The 14,284-nt window shown below is 36.8% G+C and overlaps 1 protein-coding gene across 3 annotated transcripts in view; it reads left to right on the top strand.

Moving 5' to 3' along the window:
* The window catches only part of ATAD2B (ATPase family AAA domain containing 2B), a 155,962-nt gene that overhangs the window by 19,257 nt on the left and 122,421 nt on the right, over nucleotides 1–14,284 (top strand). For all 3 annotated transcript variants that reach the window (XM_032652570.1, XM_032652569.1, XM_032652571.1), the window contains exons 2-6: nucleotides 2,809–2,960; nucleotides 9,008–9,057; nucleotides 9,410–9,563; nucleotides 10,799–10,901; nucleotides 12,308–12,416. In XM_032652570.1, coding sequence (XP_032508461.1) covers nucleotides 2,809–2,960; nucleotides 9,008–9,057; nucleotides 9,410–9,563; nucleotides 10,799–10,901; nucleotides 12,308–12,416 — 568 coding nt within the window. The remainder of the gene's footprint in view (nucleotides 1–2,808; nucleotides 2,961–9,007; nucleotides 9,058–9,409; nucleotides 9,564–10,798; nucleotides 10,902–12,307; nucleotides 12,417–14,284) is intronic.

Raw genomic sequence — 14,284 nt, 5'->3', positions numbered from 1 at the left:
ACTAGTTCATGGTAAATTGTATTACAGCACAAAATAAAAAAATTGGTCTTTTTGTGAAAAACATTTTAGTAAGTGGATGTTAATTCTATAGGTTATACTTGGATACCTTTAAACGTATATTGCGAGTATTTCTCATGTTTGCAAGTGGCTACATTTTGACTAATTATTTGTGTAATGTAGTCGTGTTGCTTTGGGAACATATGATACAGAAATGACATTTATGAAATGGATAGTTTTTATATTTTTTCTTTTTTTAAAATAAATTTATTTATTTTTGGCTGCATTGGGTCTTCGTTGCTGCACGTGGGCTTTCTCTAGTTGCGGCGAGAGGGGGCTGCTCTTTGTTGTGGTGCGCAGGCTTCTTGTTGCGATGGCTTCTCTTGTGCAGCCCGGGCTCTAGGCATGCGGGCTTTAGTAGTTGTGGCGCGCGGGCTCAGTTGTGGCTCGTGGGCTCTAGAGCACAGGCTCAGTAGTTGTGGCACATGGGCTTAGTTGCTCCGCAGCATGTGGGATCTTCCCGGACCAGGGCTCAAACCTGTGTCCCCTGCATTGGCAGGCGGATTCTTAACCACTGAGCCACCAGGGAAGTCCCTATATATTTTTCTTAAAAGAAATTTGTAGCATAAAGGGAAATAACTCAAAAATGTTTAAATGGTAGTATATTGAAAATGATCATACATGCTTTTGAAATACTGATCGATAATCTTAAGTGATAAAGTATTAGCATATGAATTAAATCTTCTCTAAAGAAAAGGTAACCCTTTCCTCCACTCTCTTCCCCACCTATCCAGCATCCAAGGAATTGGGTGGCGAAGAGGAAAGCTGCTCCTCAGAGACAGTGACTCCCCTAGTTTGAAGACATGAAGCTAGGGAGGGATTAGCGGAAGCGTGTTGGATGGAGGTCTCGGGTTGAGAGATTGGTTACATTAAACAAATTAATTAATTGAAAGAGCAAATGAATAAATGTATTTGAAGATAATGGAAGCCGTGTTTCTCATTGGAAAGGACTTCCAAACATAAAAAGGGCAAGTCTAGAAAGAAACTTAAGGTATGGAATTAGTTGAACGCATTCGTGTACACACATTTTTAAAACTATTATTTATGCACAGATAAAGAAATAGGTATAGATGTCTATATTTCTGTGTATCAATATAAATTCATATATTTCCTAGCTTTCTCTGCTGAGAGGACTCAATAGCAGTGAAACTCCAGTAACATTGAGCACACCTAGTGCCCAGATCTTGATTTCTGAATACTATCCTTGACTGAAAGGAACCTGAGCTTAATTTCTGGGGTCAGGAAGGGAGAGTACTAGATGAGCCTACAGATTACTTTTGTGCCAGAAAGTAAGGAGGTACTCAAAATGATGGGGACATGTCAAAAGAATATTAGAACCACTTTGAAAGGGCTCCTGATGGCCAAATCTTGTATAATTTGAGCAAAGAAATAGAGTAATGGATTAAAACCCACAGAATAAAGTAAGAATCCATGAATCCATACTGATACAAATAAATGAGTGAATGAATTGAGTAAGGAGGGTTGGGGAGGGAAAATTCTTTTTATTTTTTGGTTGCATCGGGTCTTAGTTGTGGCACTCAGGATCTTTTGTTGCGGTGTGCAGGCTTCTCTCTAGTTGTGGCACACGGGCTCATTAGTTGTGGTGCGTGGGCTTCAGAGTGTGAGGACTTAGTTGCCCCGTGGCCTGTGGGATCCTAGTTCCCTGACCAGGGATTGAACCGGTGTCCCCTGCATTGCAAGACAGATTCTTAACCACTGGACCATCAGGGAAATCCCAAGAAAATTCTTTAAAGTAGGATGCCAACTAAAACATATAGGAGTGATACGATTAGATAATTACCACCATGATGGTATTGGATAAAGGCAAGAGTAGTCAATGAATGCTGTGGCTAGTGGGTGGAGGTTTGTTGAGGAACAGGATATTGGTGAATTATCAGAATGATTTCACATAAACTAATCAAATACAAAGGGAAAAATAGTGACTTTACGGTGGAGAAACCTGGCAGACACCAACTTGACTAGGTGATCAAGGTTATACCTAATGATGGGTAGGTATAGTATGCATAATATCATGTCTGTATATTCTTTCTATGAGTGTTATGGCCTGACTTGGGTTACGAGGAACATCAGGTAGATGCCCACATCACAAAGGGGATGAGGAGCCAAGCAGGAACCACCTTTGACTGACCCAGACTGATAGTCATCCTGGAAAATAAAAAGCCTATATTCTTTACAGTCAAGGGCATGAAAATGGGGAGAGACTAAAGGATTGTTCCAGATAGAAGGAGACCGAGGAGATCTGATAAGTACATACAGTATATGTTCCTGGTTAGGATCCTGAACCAGAAAGGAAAGAGAGACCTTGTTGGGACATTTGATAAAATTTGAATGTGTCTGTGGACTGGCTCTGTGTTATATCAATGATGAGTTCCTAATTGGGAGGGTTGAATGATGCTAATATAGCAGAGTGTTCTAATTTTGGGAGTTACACACTGGAGTATTTAGGAGAGGAATGATGAATCATGTCATAAAAAGTTGTATCTACACATATTCTGTAGGCTTGAAACTATTTTAAAATAAAAACAAACTAAACATACTTTTCTGAGGATAAATTTATCTTTCTAACTTTTTTGTTTCTGTATTTATAGATTATTACATTTTGCTACACTTGTAGAGAGATTCCTTCAGTAAATGTTTATTGGTTGAATAAGCACTGTACTTTATCCAAGAATTTAAGAATTCTGTGAATTTTAATAGGATAATAAATACATTTTAAACTTTGTCTTTCAGAAAGCTGAAGTTGATGGTAGTTTAAGTGATAGCCATGTGTCTCCTCCAGCCAAACGCACTTTGAAACAACCTGATTCTGTTTGCAAAGACAAATCAAAATCACGAAGTACTGGTCAGCGAGAGGAATGGAACATATCAACTGGACAGGCCAGGTGAGAATGGAGAACTCCTCCATTGTTTTTTCATGAATTATTTGATGTGATTCAGGGCTGATAATTGCTAATTTTCTTAAATTGTAAAGCTACCGGGCTAGAAATACTTATAAATTGTATTAAGCTTATTTTATAATTTCTGTATGTAATTTTATTTTCTCTAAATATGCCAAAAATATATGTAGTATGTAATAGAAACTAATATTACTAAAACAATAAGAATTTTGATAGGTCTTGAATGTGCATACGTGTTTATAGTCCTGAAAATTTAAATAAAAACATGGTTAAAATTATATTTTTTACTTGAAAATAAGATAAAATCTCCCCTTCCTAAAATTAAGTATTCCACTTGAATTGGTATACTAAAATGTAATAAAATCTAAATTAATTTTTAAAGAAATCTTTTCATCTATCTGGTTGTTTTCAACTTAAATTTGCTTTGTGTCTGTTTTGATATGTATTAGAAAACAATTTTACTCACTTAACCAAAGTAAGTGGTACTAATTTAATGTAGATAGGATAGGTGTATACACACTCAGAAAAGATTTAAAATTTGAGCTTAGAGTCTTTAGCTTCTCTTTTTTCCAGTGTTTGATGTAGAAGTGCTGATGATGTGCCAACTGCAAACCAGAAGTAAAAGGGAATTCCCTTTTGACAATATTTTGATTTTATGTGTGTAGGTAAATTCGGGATACTCTTAGGCTTTAATGAAAATAATCTTTGCAGTTATATAGATTTTGACAGGCATTGTACATTTACTAGTCTCTAAAGAGTCTTTACCTATTTTAATATGTATTTAAAATTTTTAATTTTGCATTGTCTGGGAGTTAAGTAGATTATGTGAATCATAGTTATTGATTTTTTTTTTAACTTTACCATACTCCTTCATCTGTGAGATGAAATAGATCCAGATAACTATAATGATGTTACTTAAAATAAGTACAGCCCTTTACTTACACTTCTACACTTGATCTATCTGTTGTAATCTGTATCCTGTATTTATTAAATGAGTGAATCAAGCTTCTTTTTCTAGTAAATGCTCTAAAAAGTGTTCTTGTAGTGTTAAAAGTTTGACCTTTAATTGTAAGATAATTTTAACAGTTTAATTCAGGTGTAAGTCTCTGATACCGTAGATTTCCCACATCTTATCCACTCAAATCTTTTATGTAAATTAATCTTGATCACGTCTTTCATGAAAAAGGCTTAAAATTCTTTTGAGGGGAGAGAGTTTTGCTTCCATTTAGGTACCTTAGAGTTTGATATTCCTTTAAAAAATATTAAGTACATTTTGAATAAAAAGCTTAAGAAATAATGAATACTAATAAAATTTACTGGTTTTTTTTTTTTTGGCAGGAGAATAATGTTTAGCAGTTCACAGAATTTTAAAAGTTTTTTGAGTTAAACTTTCATCAAGGGATGTGATTAAGTGCTACATGTTAGAATTAGACTCTTAGTGTTTCAGATGACCTGAAAAGAAAGTGCCATTTGACCTATCAGATTCAACATAATTGAATTTTAGGGAAACTTGTAGTTAAAGATATTTTAGATTTTGAGATAGTATAAATACAAAAATCAGGATTTATTTGAAGGCTTGTATTAATTTTTATGTCATGAACCTGAGAATCCTAATTCCTTTATTTTGGTACTCTAAAGTCTTAAGAGCATCTAAGGTAAAATGACTTTCACAAAAGTTCTTTCACAAAAATAATTTGTTAAAATACAGTTCATTGGAGGAAAATTGAATATAGATGAAAGTTAGTATTACCTATGAAAAATAATGAATCCTAAAGAACTTTGTTAACAACCACTATATTCTTTTTTTTTAAACAAGTTATTTAGTTAGTTTATTTATTTACGGCGTTGGGTCTTCGTTGCTGCGTGCGGGGCTTTCTCTAGTTGCAGCGAGCGGGGCCTACTCTTCATTGCGGTGCACGGGCTTCTCATTGCGGTTGCTTCTCTTGTGGAGCACGGGCTCTAGGCACATGGGCTTCACTAGTTGTGGCACACGGGCTAAGTAGTTGTGGCTCGCAGACTCTAGAGTGCAGGCTCAGTAGTTGTGGCGCACGGGCTTAGTTGCTCCGTGACATGTGGGATCTTCCTGGACCTGGCCTCAAACCCGTGTCTCCTGCATTGGATTCTTAATCACTGTGCCACCACGGAAGCCTAACAACCATTAAATTCTTTAAAGAAACTACTGTTGATTGGTGAAATAACTTATTTATTTATTTTTTTTAAAAAAACATTTATTAATTTATTTTTGGCTGCGTTTGGTCTTCGTTGCTGCGTGTGGGCTTTGTCTAGTTGCGGCAACCGGGGGCTACTCTTCGTTGCAGTGTGTGGGCTTCTCATTGTGGTGGATTCTCTTGTTGTGGAGCATGGGCTCTAGGCATGCGGGCTCACTAGTTGTGGCATGCAAGCTAGTAGTTGTGGCTTGTGGGCTCTGGAGTGCGGTCTAAGTAGTTGTGGTGCACGGGCTTAGTTGCTTCACGGCATGTGGGTTCTTCCTGGACCAGGGCTCGAACCCGTGTCCCTTGCATCGGCAGGCGGATTCTTAACCACTGTGCTGCCAGGGAAGTCCCGAAAATTTTGTTTTGTGGTCAGATGATGAAGGAGTAGTGAGGTGAGGCAGAAATGTAATCACCATTGATGAGGCTCATTAGAATGAAGGCTGGTAGTGGTTAAAGTCTTTTCAAATGATTGATTTTGCTGAATTGAGGTTTAAAATTCTCATAAATCATTGAATGCCTTGGGTTTATGTGGGAAAGGGAGAATAAGTAATGATTTTTGAGTTGCAGTGTGCTTCACATAAAGGTGTAGAAACTTTTTTTTTTTTTGCGTTACGTGGGCCTCTTACTGTTGTGGCCTCTCCCGTTGCAGAGCACAGGCTCCGGACGCGCAGGCTTAGCGGCCATGGCTCACGGGCCTAGCTGCTCCGTGGCATGTGGGATCTTCCCGGACCGGGGCACGAACCCGTGTCCCCTGCATCGGCAGGCGGACTCTCAACCACTGCACCACCAGGGAAGCCCTAGAAACTTTTAATGTAATAATTATCTAATGCAGAGTGATACTGTCTCCATTTAAAAAATTTAGGATACAGAGATATGGGGAAATATCCCGCACCCACACCCCCTTCCCCCCCTTCTCTTTAACATCTTTATTGGAGTATAATTGCTTTACAGTGGTGTGTTACTTTCTGTTTTATAACGAAGTGAATCAGCTATACATATATCCCCATGTCTCCTCCCTCTTGCACCTCCCTACCTCCCACCCTCCCTATCCCACCCCTCTAGGTGGTCACAGAGCACCAAGCTGATCTCTCTGTGCGCTATGCGGCTGCTTCCCACTAGCTATCGATTTTACATTTGGTAGTGTATATATGTCCGTGCCACTCTCTGTTTGTCCCAGCTTACCCTTCCCCTTCCCCCTGTCCTCAAGTCCATTCTCTTAGTAGGTCTGCGCCTTTATTTCTATCCTGTCCCTAGGTTCTTCATGACCTTTTTTTTTTTTTAGATTCCATATATATGTGTTGGCATATGGTATTTTTTTTTCTCTTTCTGACTTAACTTCACTCTGTATGACAGTCTCTAGGTCCATCCACCTCACTACAAATAACTCAGTTTCATTTCTTTTTATAGCTGAGTAATATTCCATTGTATATATGTGCCACATCTTCTTTATCCATTCATCTGTTGTTAGACACTTAGGTTGCTTCCATGTCCTGGCTACTGTAAATAGAGCTTCAATGAAGATTGTGGTACATGGCTCTTTATGAATTATGGTTTTCTCAGGGTATGCCCAGTAGTGGGATTGCTGGGTCATATGGTAGTTCTATTTTTAGTTTTTTAAGGAACTTCCATACTGTTCTCCATAGTGGCTGTATCATTTACGTGCAAGAGTGTTTCCTTTTCTCCACACCCTCTCCAGCATTTATTGTTTGTAGATTTTTAGTTGATGGCCATTCTGACTGGTGTGAGGTGATACCTCATTATAGTTTTGATTTGCATTTCTCTAATGATTAATGATGTTGAGCATTCTTTCATGTGTTTGTTGGCAAACTGTATACCTTCTTTGGAGAAATGTCTGTTTAGGTCTTCTGCCCATTTTTGGATTGGGTTGTTTGTTTTTTTTGTTATTGAGTTGCATAAGCTGCTTGTATATTTTGGAGATTAATCCTTTGTTGATTCGTTGCAAATATTTTCTCCCATTCTGAGGGTTGTCTTTTCGTCTTGTTTATGGTTTCCTTTGCTGTGCAAAAGCTTTGAAGTTTCATTAGGTCTCATTTGTTTATTTTTGTTTTTATTTCCATTTCTCTAGGAGGTGGGTCAAAAAGGATCTTGCTGTGATTTATGTCACAGAGTGTTCTGCTTGTGTTTTCCTCTAAGAGTTTTATAGTGTCTGGCCTTACATTTAGGCCTTTAATCCATTTTGAGTTTATTTTTGTCACAGCCTCTTTTAAAAATAAAGGAGACTTCATAATCATAAAGGATTTATTAGAGGATTAATTTAAGCAGTGAACCCACCTGGTTACACTTTAAGTGACTAATTTTTGGCAACCTTGATTTAAGAGACTTTTTAGGCACCTTTATTATTGTATAGGCAGACCAACCCTTAAAATCCCAATATTCTCTATTTTTATACCCAAGTATTTCATATTCTATCTCCTTCTTTTTCTCATTTTTATAAAGAGAAATGATAATTGTAAAATGATGACAATAAACTATAATTGGTAATTGGATTGATTGAAGAACAAGTTTGTTTCTCCCCCCACCTTAAAATAGATCTTTCATTAGCAATGAAATAAAAGCCAATTACGCACTGTCTTCTTTTTTTTATTTTTTTATTTTTTGCGGTACGCGAGCCTCTCACTGTTGTGGCCTCTCCCGTTGCGGAGCACAGGCTCCGGACGCGCAGGCTCAGCGGCCATGGCTCACGGGCCCAGCCGCTCCGCGGCATGTGGGATCTTCCCAGACCGGGGCACGAACCCGTGTCCCCTGCATCGGCAGGTGGACTCTCAACCATTGCGCCACCAGGGAAGCCCGAGATGGAGTTTTTTATTTTGTGTTTTTGATAGTCTGAAGGCACAGAATAGTTTTTGTTCATACCTTTAGTCATCCTATCTGTGACCTTTATTAGACAGGGGCATTTATAATTAATATTTATAACATTTATAATTTTACATGAAGAATGCTGGAATAACCAAAAATGTTAGAATATTTTAGTTAAAAAATGTTGTGCAAACCACATAGATAAGCAGATGACAGTCATATGTACTGTTTTTTGAATGTCCTCTTTCCCCCCTTTTTTATTTACTCTTTGAAAATGATAATTGTTGGATATTTCAAAAAATACTCTAGTAAGTTTAAATTGATAGCTCTTTTACTATGTAACAATTTAGCTTTTGGTTTTGAATTTCTAATTATAGTAAGGCGTACTGTGACTTTTTTCATAAGTCTTCATGTTTTAATGACCCTTTAAGTATCTTTCTAGTGACTTAACATTTCTGTTCCTCCACCAAAAGGGAGAGTTGTGCAATAGATTTTGAGAAATTAGCTAAATTTTCATTTATTAGTTTAGAATGTGTAATATAATACTTTGAGGAAATTATTAAGTGGTGTTGGTGTTCAAATACTTTTTTCGTCTTACAGTTTATCATTTGAATAACTTTGTCATTGTTTGAATTTTATGTTGTCAACAAAAACCCATAGTAAATGTCTGTGACCATTGTTACTTATGGCGTCAGCTAACTTTATGATACATATTAAGCGTAAGCCTTTTCATTGGATTTTAATTTATAGAGTTGAAGACAGTAAGTTCAGTTTGTAATCTGTTATTAAAACTTTTCTTGAAGTAATGAAACGACTTGTAGCTAGTGTATTTTATTAATTGGTATTTTATCAGTTTTAGGGTAAAAAATGTCTTTACTCTTAAAAAAGTAACATTACATTACTGACATTTTAAAGATTAAAATGATTCCACCAGTATTTGCATTTCTTGCTTCTTTAAATGAATGTTGATGTGTTTGCATATTAAATATAATTGTGTTCTAGGTTAACTTCTCAGCCTGGTGCTACATTACCAAACGGACATAGTAGCTTATGTGAGTATTCTGTTATGAAACTGGTTAGTATTGAAATTCTTATAATGTTGTTAAGAGTATTAAAGTGGGGTAAAATAGCGTAATTTACTAGTATGCTAAGTATACTGTTGGAAGTGACTGGATTTCAGTCATGGTAAATATGTAATTGTTAAACACTGAGAAATCAGTACAACTGAAATAATTTAAATTATTATAGCAGATTGTAAACAGTTATAGAAATTTTAGATTTTGGATATTAAAGCCATTTAAGAGGTTATAGTAAGCTTTTTATAGTCTTTTAAAAGTAATTTTTGATTTTTTTCTTTCTTTTTATACTCTATACTTTGAAATGGAAATTTCTCTCTTCTTGTAGCCCTTCGAAGCCATCCCCTTCGAGGCGAAAAGAAGGGAGATGGGGACCTTTCTTGTATAAATGGTGACATGGAAGTCAGAAAAAGTTGTCGTTCCAGGAAAAACAGATTTGAAAGCGTGAACCAGAGTTTGTTATTTGATCAACTAGTAAATAGGTATGAATGCTTTTGCAGTCAGCAGTTTCATGTAACTGTTGGTTTTCTTAAGCCAGTTATGTCTTAAAAAGTAACTTAAGCACTGACTTAGCGATCAATACAATTATTTAAAAACTTAATTTGAATTAACCATGGCTAGCAATGATTGTCAGTTTCTGGTTACTTTATTAGATTTAATACAATTTATGTGATAGCTCATTTTTTCTCATACTTTTTAAAGCTCTTGTGCATAGATAATATAAAAAGTAATTTTATTTTGACTTCACTACTATAGTCCTTTAATATTTGCTCATTTAACATTTGTGTTTTTGACAGTTTTCAAGCAGCATTAAGTTTCATTATTGATATATAGTAGGCATAGTTTTACTTAGTCAAGATTCTGAATTGAAAGTCTTTTGAGACTGCACATGTTGGATGTAGCCCAGCTGACTGTTCAGTGTCTGCATGCAATGAAACTATTCTTTTCAGCTAATAAATCATCCTCCTTAATCACTGCAGTAGCCTGGAGAAGTGAGGTCAGTGTAATTGCTATTTGAAATGAGAAGAAATTATATTCTATAGTGGTAGTGTCAAAATTAGTTATTATTCGTTAAGTACTTAGATCAGTATCTGGGCTATGTGTGTGTTTAAAACATAAAATGTGCCAATGTTACCATATATTTTGTGGATGTCAGTGTCCTCTAATTTCTAAAAGTATCTATTCAGTTAACCTTATATTAGCTTTAAACTTTTTACAAATCCTTTTTTCTATACAATTTTTAACACCATCTTCAAGTAAAAGGATTCGAATTTTTTTTCAGTGCCTTAGGTCTGGTAGTCAGTTATTTGTAGTAGCATTATGAATTTAAATATTTGGAGACTTATAAACAAAGGTCTTATATTTGTAAGTTTTATTATATTAAGGTAGAAGATGTCCTGATTCCATCTTTTTTTCTTTTTTGGCTGTGCTGCATGGCTTGTGGGATCTTAGTTCCCCATCCAGGGATTGAACCTGGGCCCCAGCAGTGAAAGTGCTGAGTCATACCCACTGGACCACCAGAGAATTCCCTGTTTCCATCTGTTTTGGGGGCATTATCTTCTGGTGGATGCCAGTTCAGAAACAGATATTAATTGGGATGTTAGGTACAGTTACATATCAGGATTTAATTATGCGTTGACGAAGAGCTCTTTTACATGTATGACACAGTGTTTGATTCCATGGTTGTCTAAACCCTAGTTTTATTATATAATTGTAGTACTGCTGAAGCTGTACTACAGGAAATGGACAATATAAACATTAGAAGGAATCGTCGATCAGGAGAAGTAGAACGGCTTCGAATGTGGACAGATACAGAATTTGTGAGTATATTAACTTTAACAACCTTTGCACGTAGTTTTTGTTTGGACTGAGGAATTGAGAGAGAGAGAGAGCAGCATTTGGATTTTCTTGAATTAACAGAATTGTTCCTTCTTCGTTTCCAGTTTAATCTGGGATTTTATTGTTTTCTTTCTTCTTTTATCCTTACCCCCCTTGCCACAACCTTCCCCAAAAGACCCTCTACACTTCTGCAGAGGGTCATCTTAAAGTCCACCTCTGATTCTGTCACTTTTCTCATCGGAACCTTTAACGGTCTTTTTTTTTTTTTCGGCACTGTGCGGCACGTGGGATCTTAGTTCCCCACCAGGGATTGAACCCGTGCCCTCTGCATTGGGAGGGCAGAGTCCTAACCATTGAACCAACAAGGAAGTCCCTTTAATGGTTTTTTAATGTGTACTGAATTAATTAAAAACACCTTGACCTTCATAATCTGGTTTCAACTTTATCTTCTCACGTACCATTGCCCAAATATAAATGAATCATTCTTATTCTCCTATCTTTTACTCCTGTTAATACTTCTGGTTAAGGCCTGATGCAGTTCTCCCTTTGTTTCAAGGCTCTTTTCAGATGCTTCCTCCCCTCCTCCCCCAAACATGCCGGCAGGGGCGGATTAATCTTTTTGAATTCTAGACTCTTCTGTACCTTTTGCTTGTGGGATCTCAGTTCCCTGACCAGGGATTGAACCCTGGGCACAGCAGTGAAAGCCCAGAATCCTAACCACTAGGCCACCAGGGAATGCCCATCTACCTTTCTTTATGGCATTAAACTTGTTCTAGTTTATTTTATTTTATTATTACTTTTTATAAATTTTATTTATTTATTTATTTATTTTCAGCTGTGTTGAGTCTTCGTTGTGGCGCGCAGGCTTCTCATTGTGGTGGCTTCTCTTGTTGTGGAGCACGGGCTCTAGGCACGTGGGCTCAGCAGTCGTGGCTCGTGGGGTCTAGAGCGCAGGCTCAATAGTTGTGGTGCACAGGCTTGGCTGCTTTGTGGCATGTGGGATCTTCCTGGACCAGGTCTCGAACCCGTGTCTCCTGCATTGGCAGGCGGATTCTTAACCGCTGTGCCACGAGGGAAGCCCTCTACTTTCTTTTATAGTTACCTGTGACTTGACTTGTTTTATCCTACTAGGCTGTAATTTGCTTAAGGGAGAAAGTATGTCCATGGCATTGTAGTTTTACATTTTCAAATATTTTATAAGTTTTATTTGTTTTTCCTCTTGTTTCTTACATGTATTGAATTCAGTAAGGTCCATTTTCATGAATCTTTGCCTTGCAAATAGGTCCTCAGTAAATTTTATTGAATGGGCATGTCCCATTGGGTTAATGATATTTATAGCTGGGAATAAAATTCATGTTAATATTTGACAGATTTCTCTCTTTAAAAGGAAAACATGGACATGTATTCAAGAGTGAAAAGGCGAAGAAAGTCACTGAGAAGAAATAGTTATGGGATACAAAATCATCATGAAGTCTCTACTGAGGGTGAAGAAGAAGGTTTGTGAAAGCACCTTATGAAATAAATACTACAAAGTTCAGGTGGGAGGGAAGAAAATATGTACAAGTAATATATGTGTAATATTGCTAGATGGGTGATTTTTGGCTTTAGAGGTCTATGTTACATAATTTGGAATAATTTTTATTCCATTGGCATTTCTGAGTATTCATTTTCTTCATTTGGAAAAATGCCTTTGCTGTACACTATGCATTGTTATGTAATATATCTTATTAGTAGCTATTGGTAGTCCTTAAGTGACCTAATCTGGTGTAGCATTTGCCATGGGCTGATTTGCGTGTTAGGTGAGGCCTCTTTTGTATTTAGGTACGTTCTAACTGAAAGTCTCTGTCCATAGCCCCCTTCTATCCATAGCCTCTAAATCTTGGATTATTTGGGTCTCAAATTTAGTTATGGACAGAGGAGTAGTAAATGGTACAGTAAAGAGAGACAGCCAGAACTAGTGGAGGGAGTTGTACTGCTCTTTTCTGAGGCCTGTCTGGGTTTTGAATTGATGAATCCTGACTGGATTTGTTGGCTGGAGCTGGGAACAGATGAAAGCACGTTTGCCCCAAGGATTATAAATTGATGACCAGTGCATCCATAGGATTTAATTCTGTAGGTGTTAACCTTCTTTATTAAAATGGATTTTCAGAAGATTTGGTATACTGTAAATGCAAGGTAATTGTATTTCACCAGGGAATCTTATTAGTTCTATTTGTGTAGCTTAGATGGAGAAGAATGGGTTTATTTCTCAAATTCTGTAATTAATATATTATTAGCAAGTTTTGAAGAGGTGATATTTCTAATGAAGGTATTTTATTGAGCAGATATTATTGTTGTTACAGCTAGAACCTCTATATTGCTTCCTTTGGAGAAAATCAGTATAGGTGAGACAGATTTATAATGTGATTTTTGCCTTATCTTTAACTGAGCATCTTTGTAGATTTCCCAGAGTAGATTTGCCATGTATAGAATTTCTTCCCATAATAAATAATGCAAGGTTTTTTTTCCAAAAGTAATTTTTTTGAAGGTTTAAGGAAACTTATTTGGGTGCAAGTGATTTATAGTGTTATTTAGTTAAGTAATACTGTATTTGCTGATTTTCTCTATAACTTAATAGTAAACATTTAGGGGCTTCCCTGGTGGCGCAGTGGTTGGGAATCCGCCTGCCAATGCAGGGGACACGGGTTCGAGCCCTGGCCCGGGAGGATCCCACATGCCGTGGAGCGACTAAGCCCGTGCGCCACAACTACTGAGGCCTGCGTGTCTGGAGCCCGTGCTCCAGAGTAGCCCCCGCTTACCGCAACTAGAGAAAGCCCGCGTGCAGCAACGAAGACCCAACGCAGCCCAAATTAAATTAATTAATTAATTTTAAAAAACGACAGATGTAAAAGAAAATGCCTTTCTTAAAAATATTAGTTCTCTGCTAAATATATCAATATGATCATATTTGAGCTCCTGATTTACCTATGACCTTTCAATCTTTTTTACTACCTTTTTGGTCATACAAAGCAATAATAGGATGACTCAAAACTTTATTACAGCACACTTCATTCAATGCCCAATTAACCACTGAATAAGGTCAATATTCACATACTACTTGATAGTTCAAAAAAAAATGCTTAAAAGATAATTACTTATCTTATAGCAAGAGCAATTTTTGTTGGCAGTATAATGATTTGTTAGGCCTGTTGACAACAGGTAAACACAGATTAGTCATTTTGGTAGAAAAATTCAGGCAGGGATTGGGAGAGAGCATAAAGTAGATTTCTGGGGTATTGGTAATAGTTTATGCCTTGACATGAGTGATCACTTTATGATAATTCACCTAGCTATACATTTAAAAAATAAATTACGGGACTTCCCT

This window comes from Phocoena sinus, chromosome 13, assembly GCF_008692025.1.
Source record: "Phocoena sinus isolate mPhoSin1 chromosome 13, mPhoSin1.pri, whole genome shotgun sequence".
In the NCBI taxonomy this organism is placed as follows: domain Eukaryota; kingdom Metazoa; phylum Chordata; class Mammalia; order Artiodactyla; family Phocoenidae; genus Phocoena; species Phocoena sinus.
Note: the sequence above shows the minus strand (reverse complement) of the source record. Positions and strands in the feature narration are given on the sequence as shown.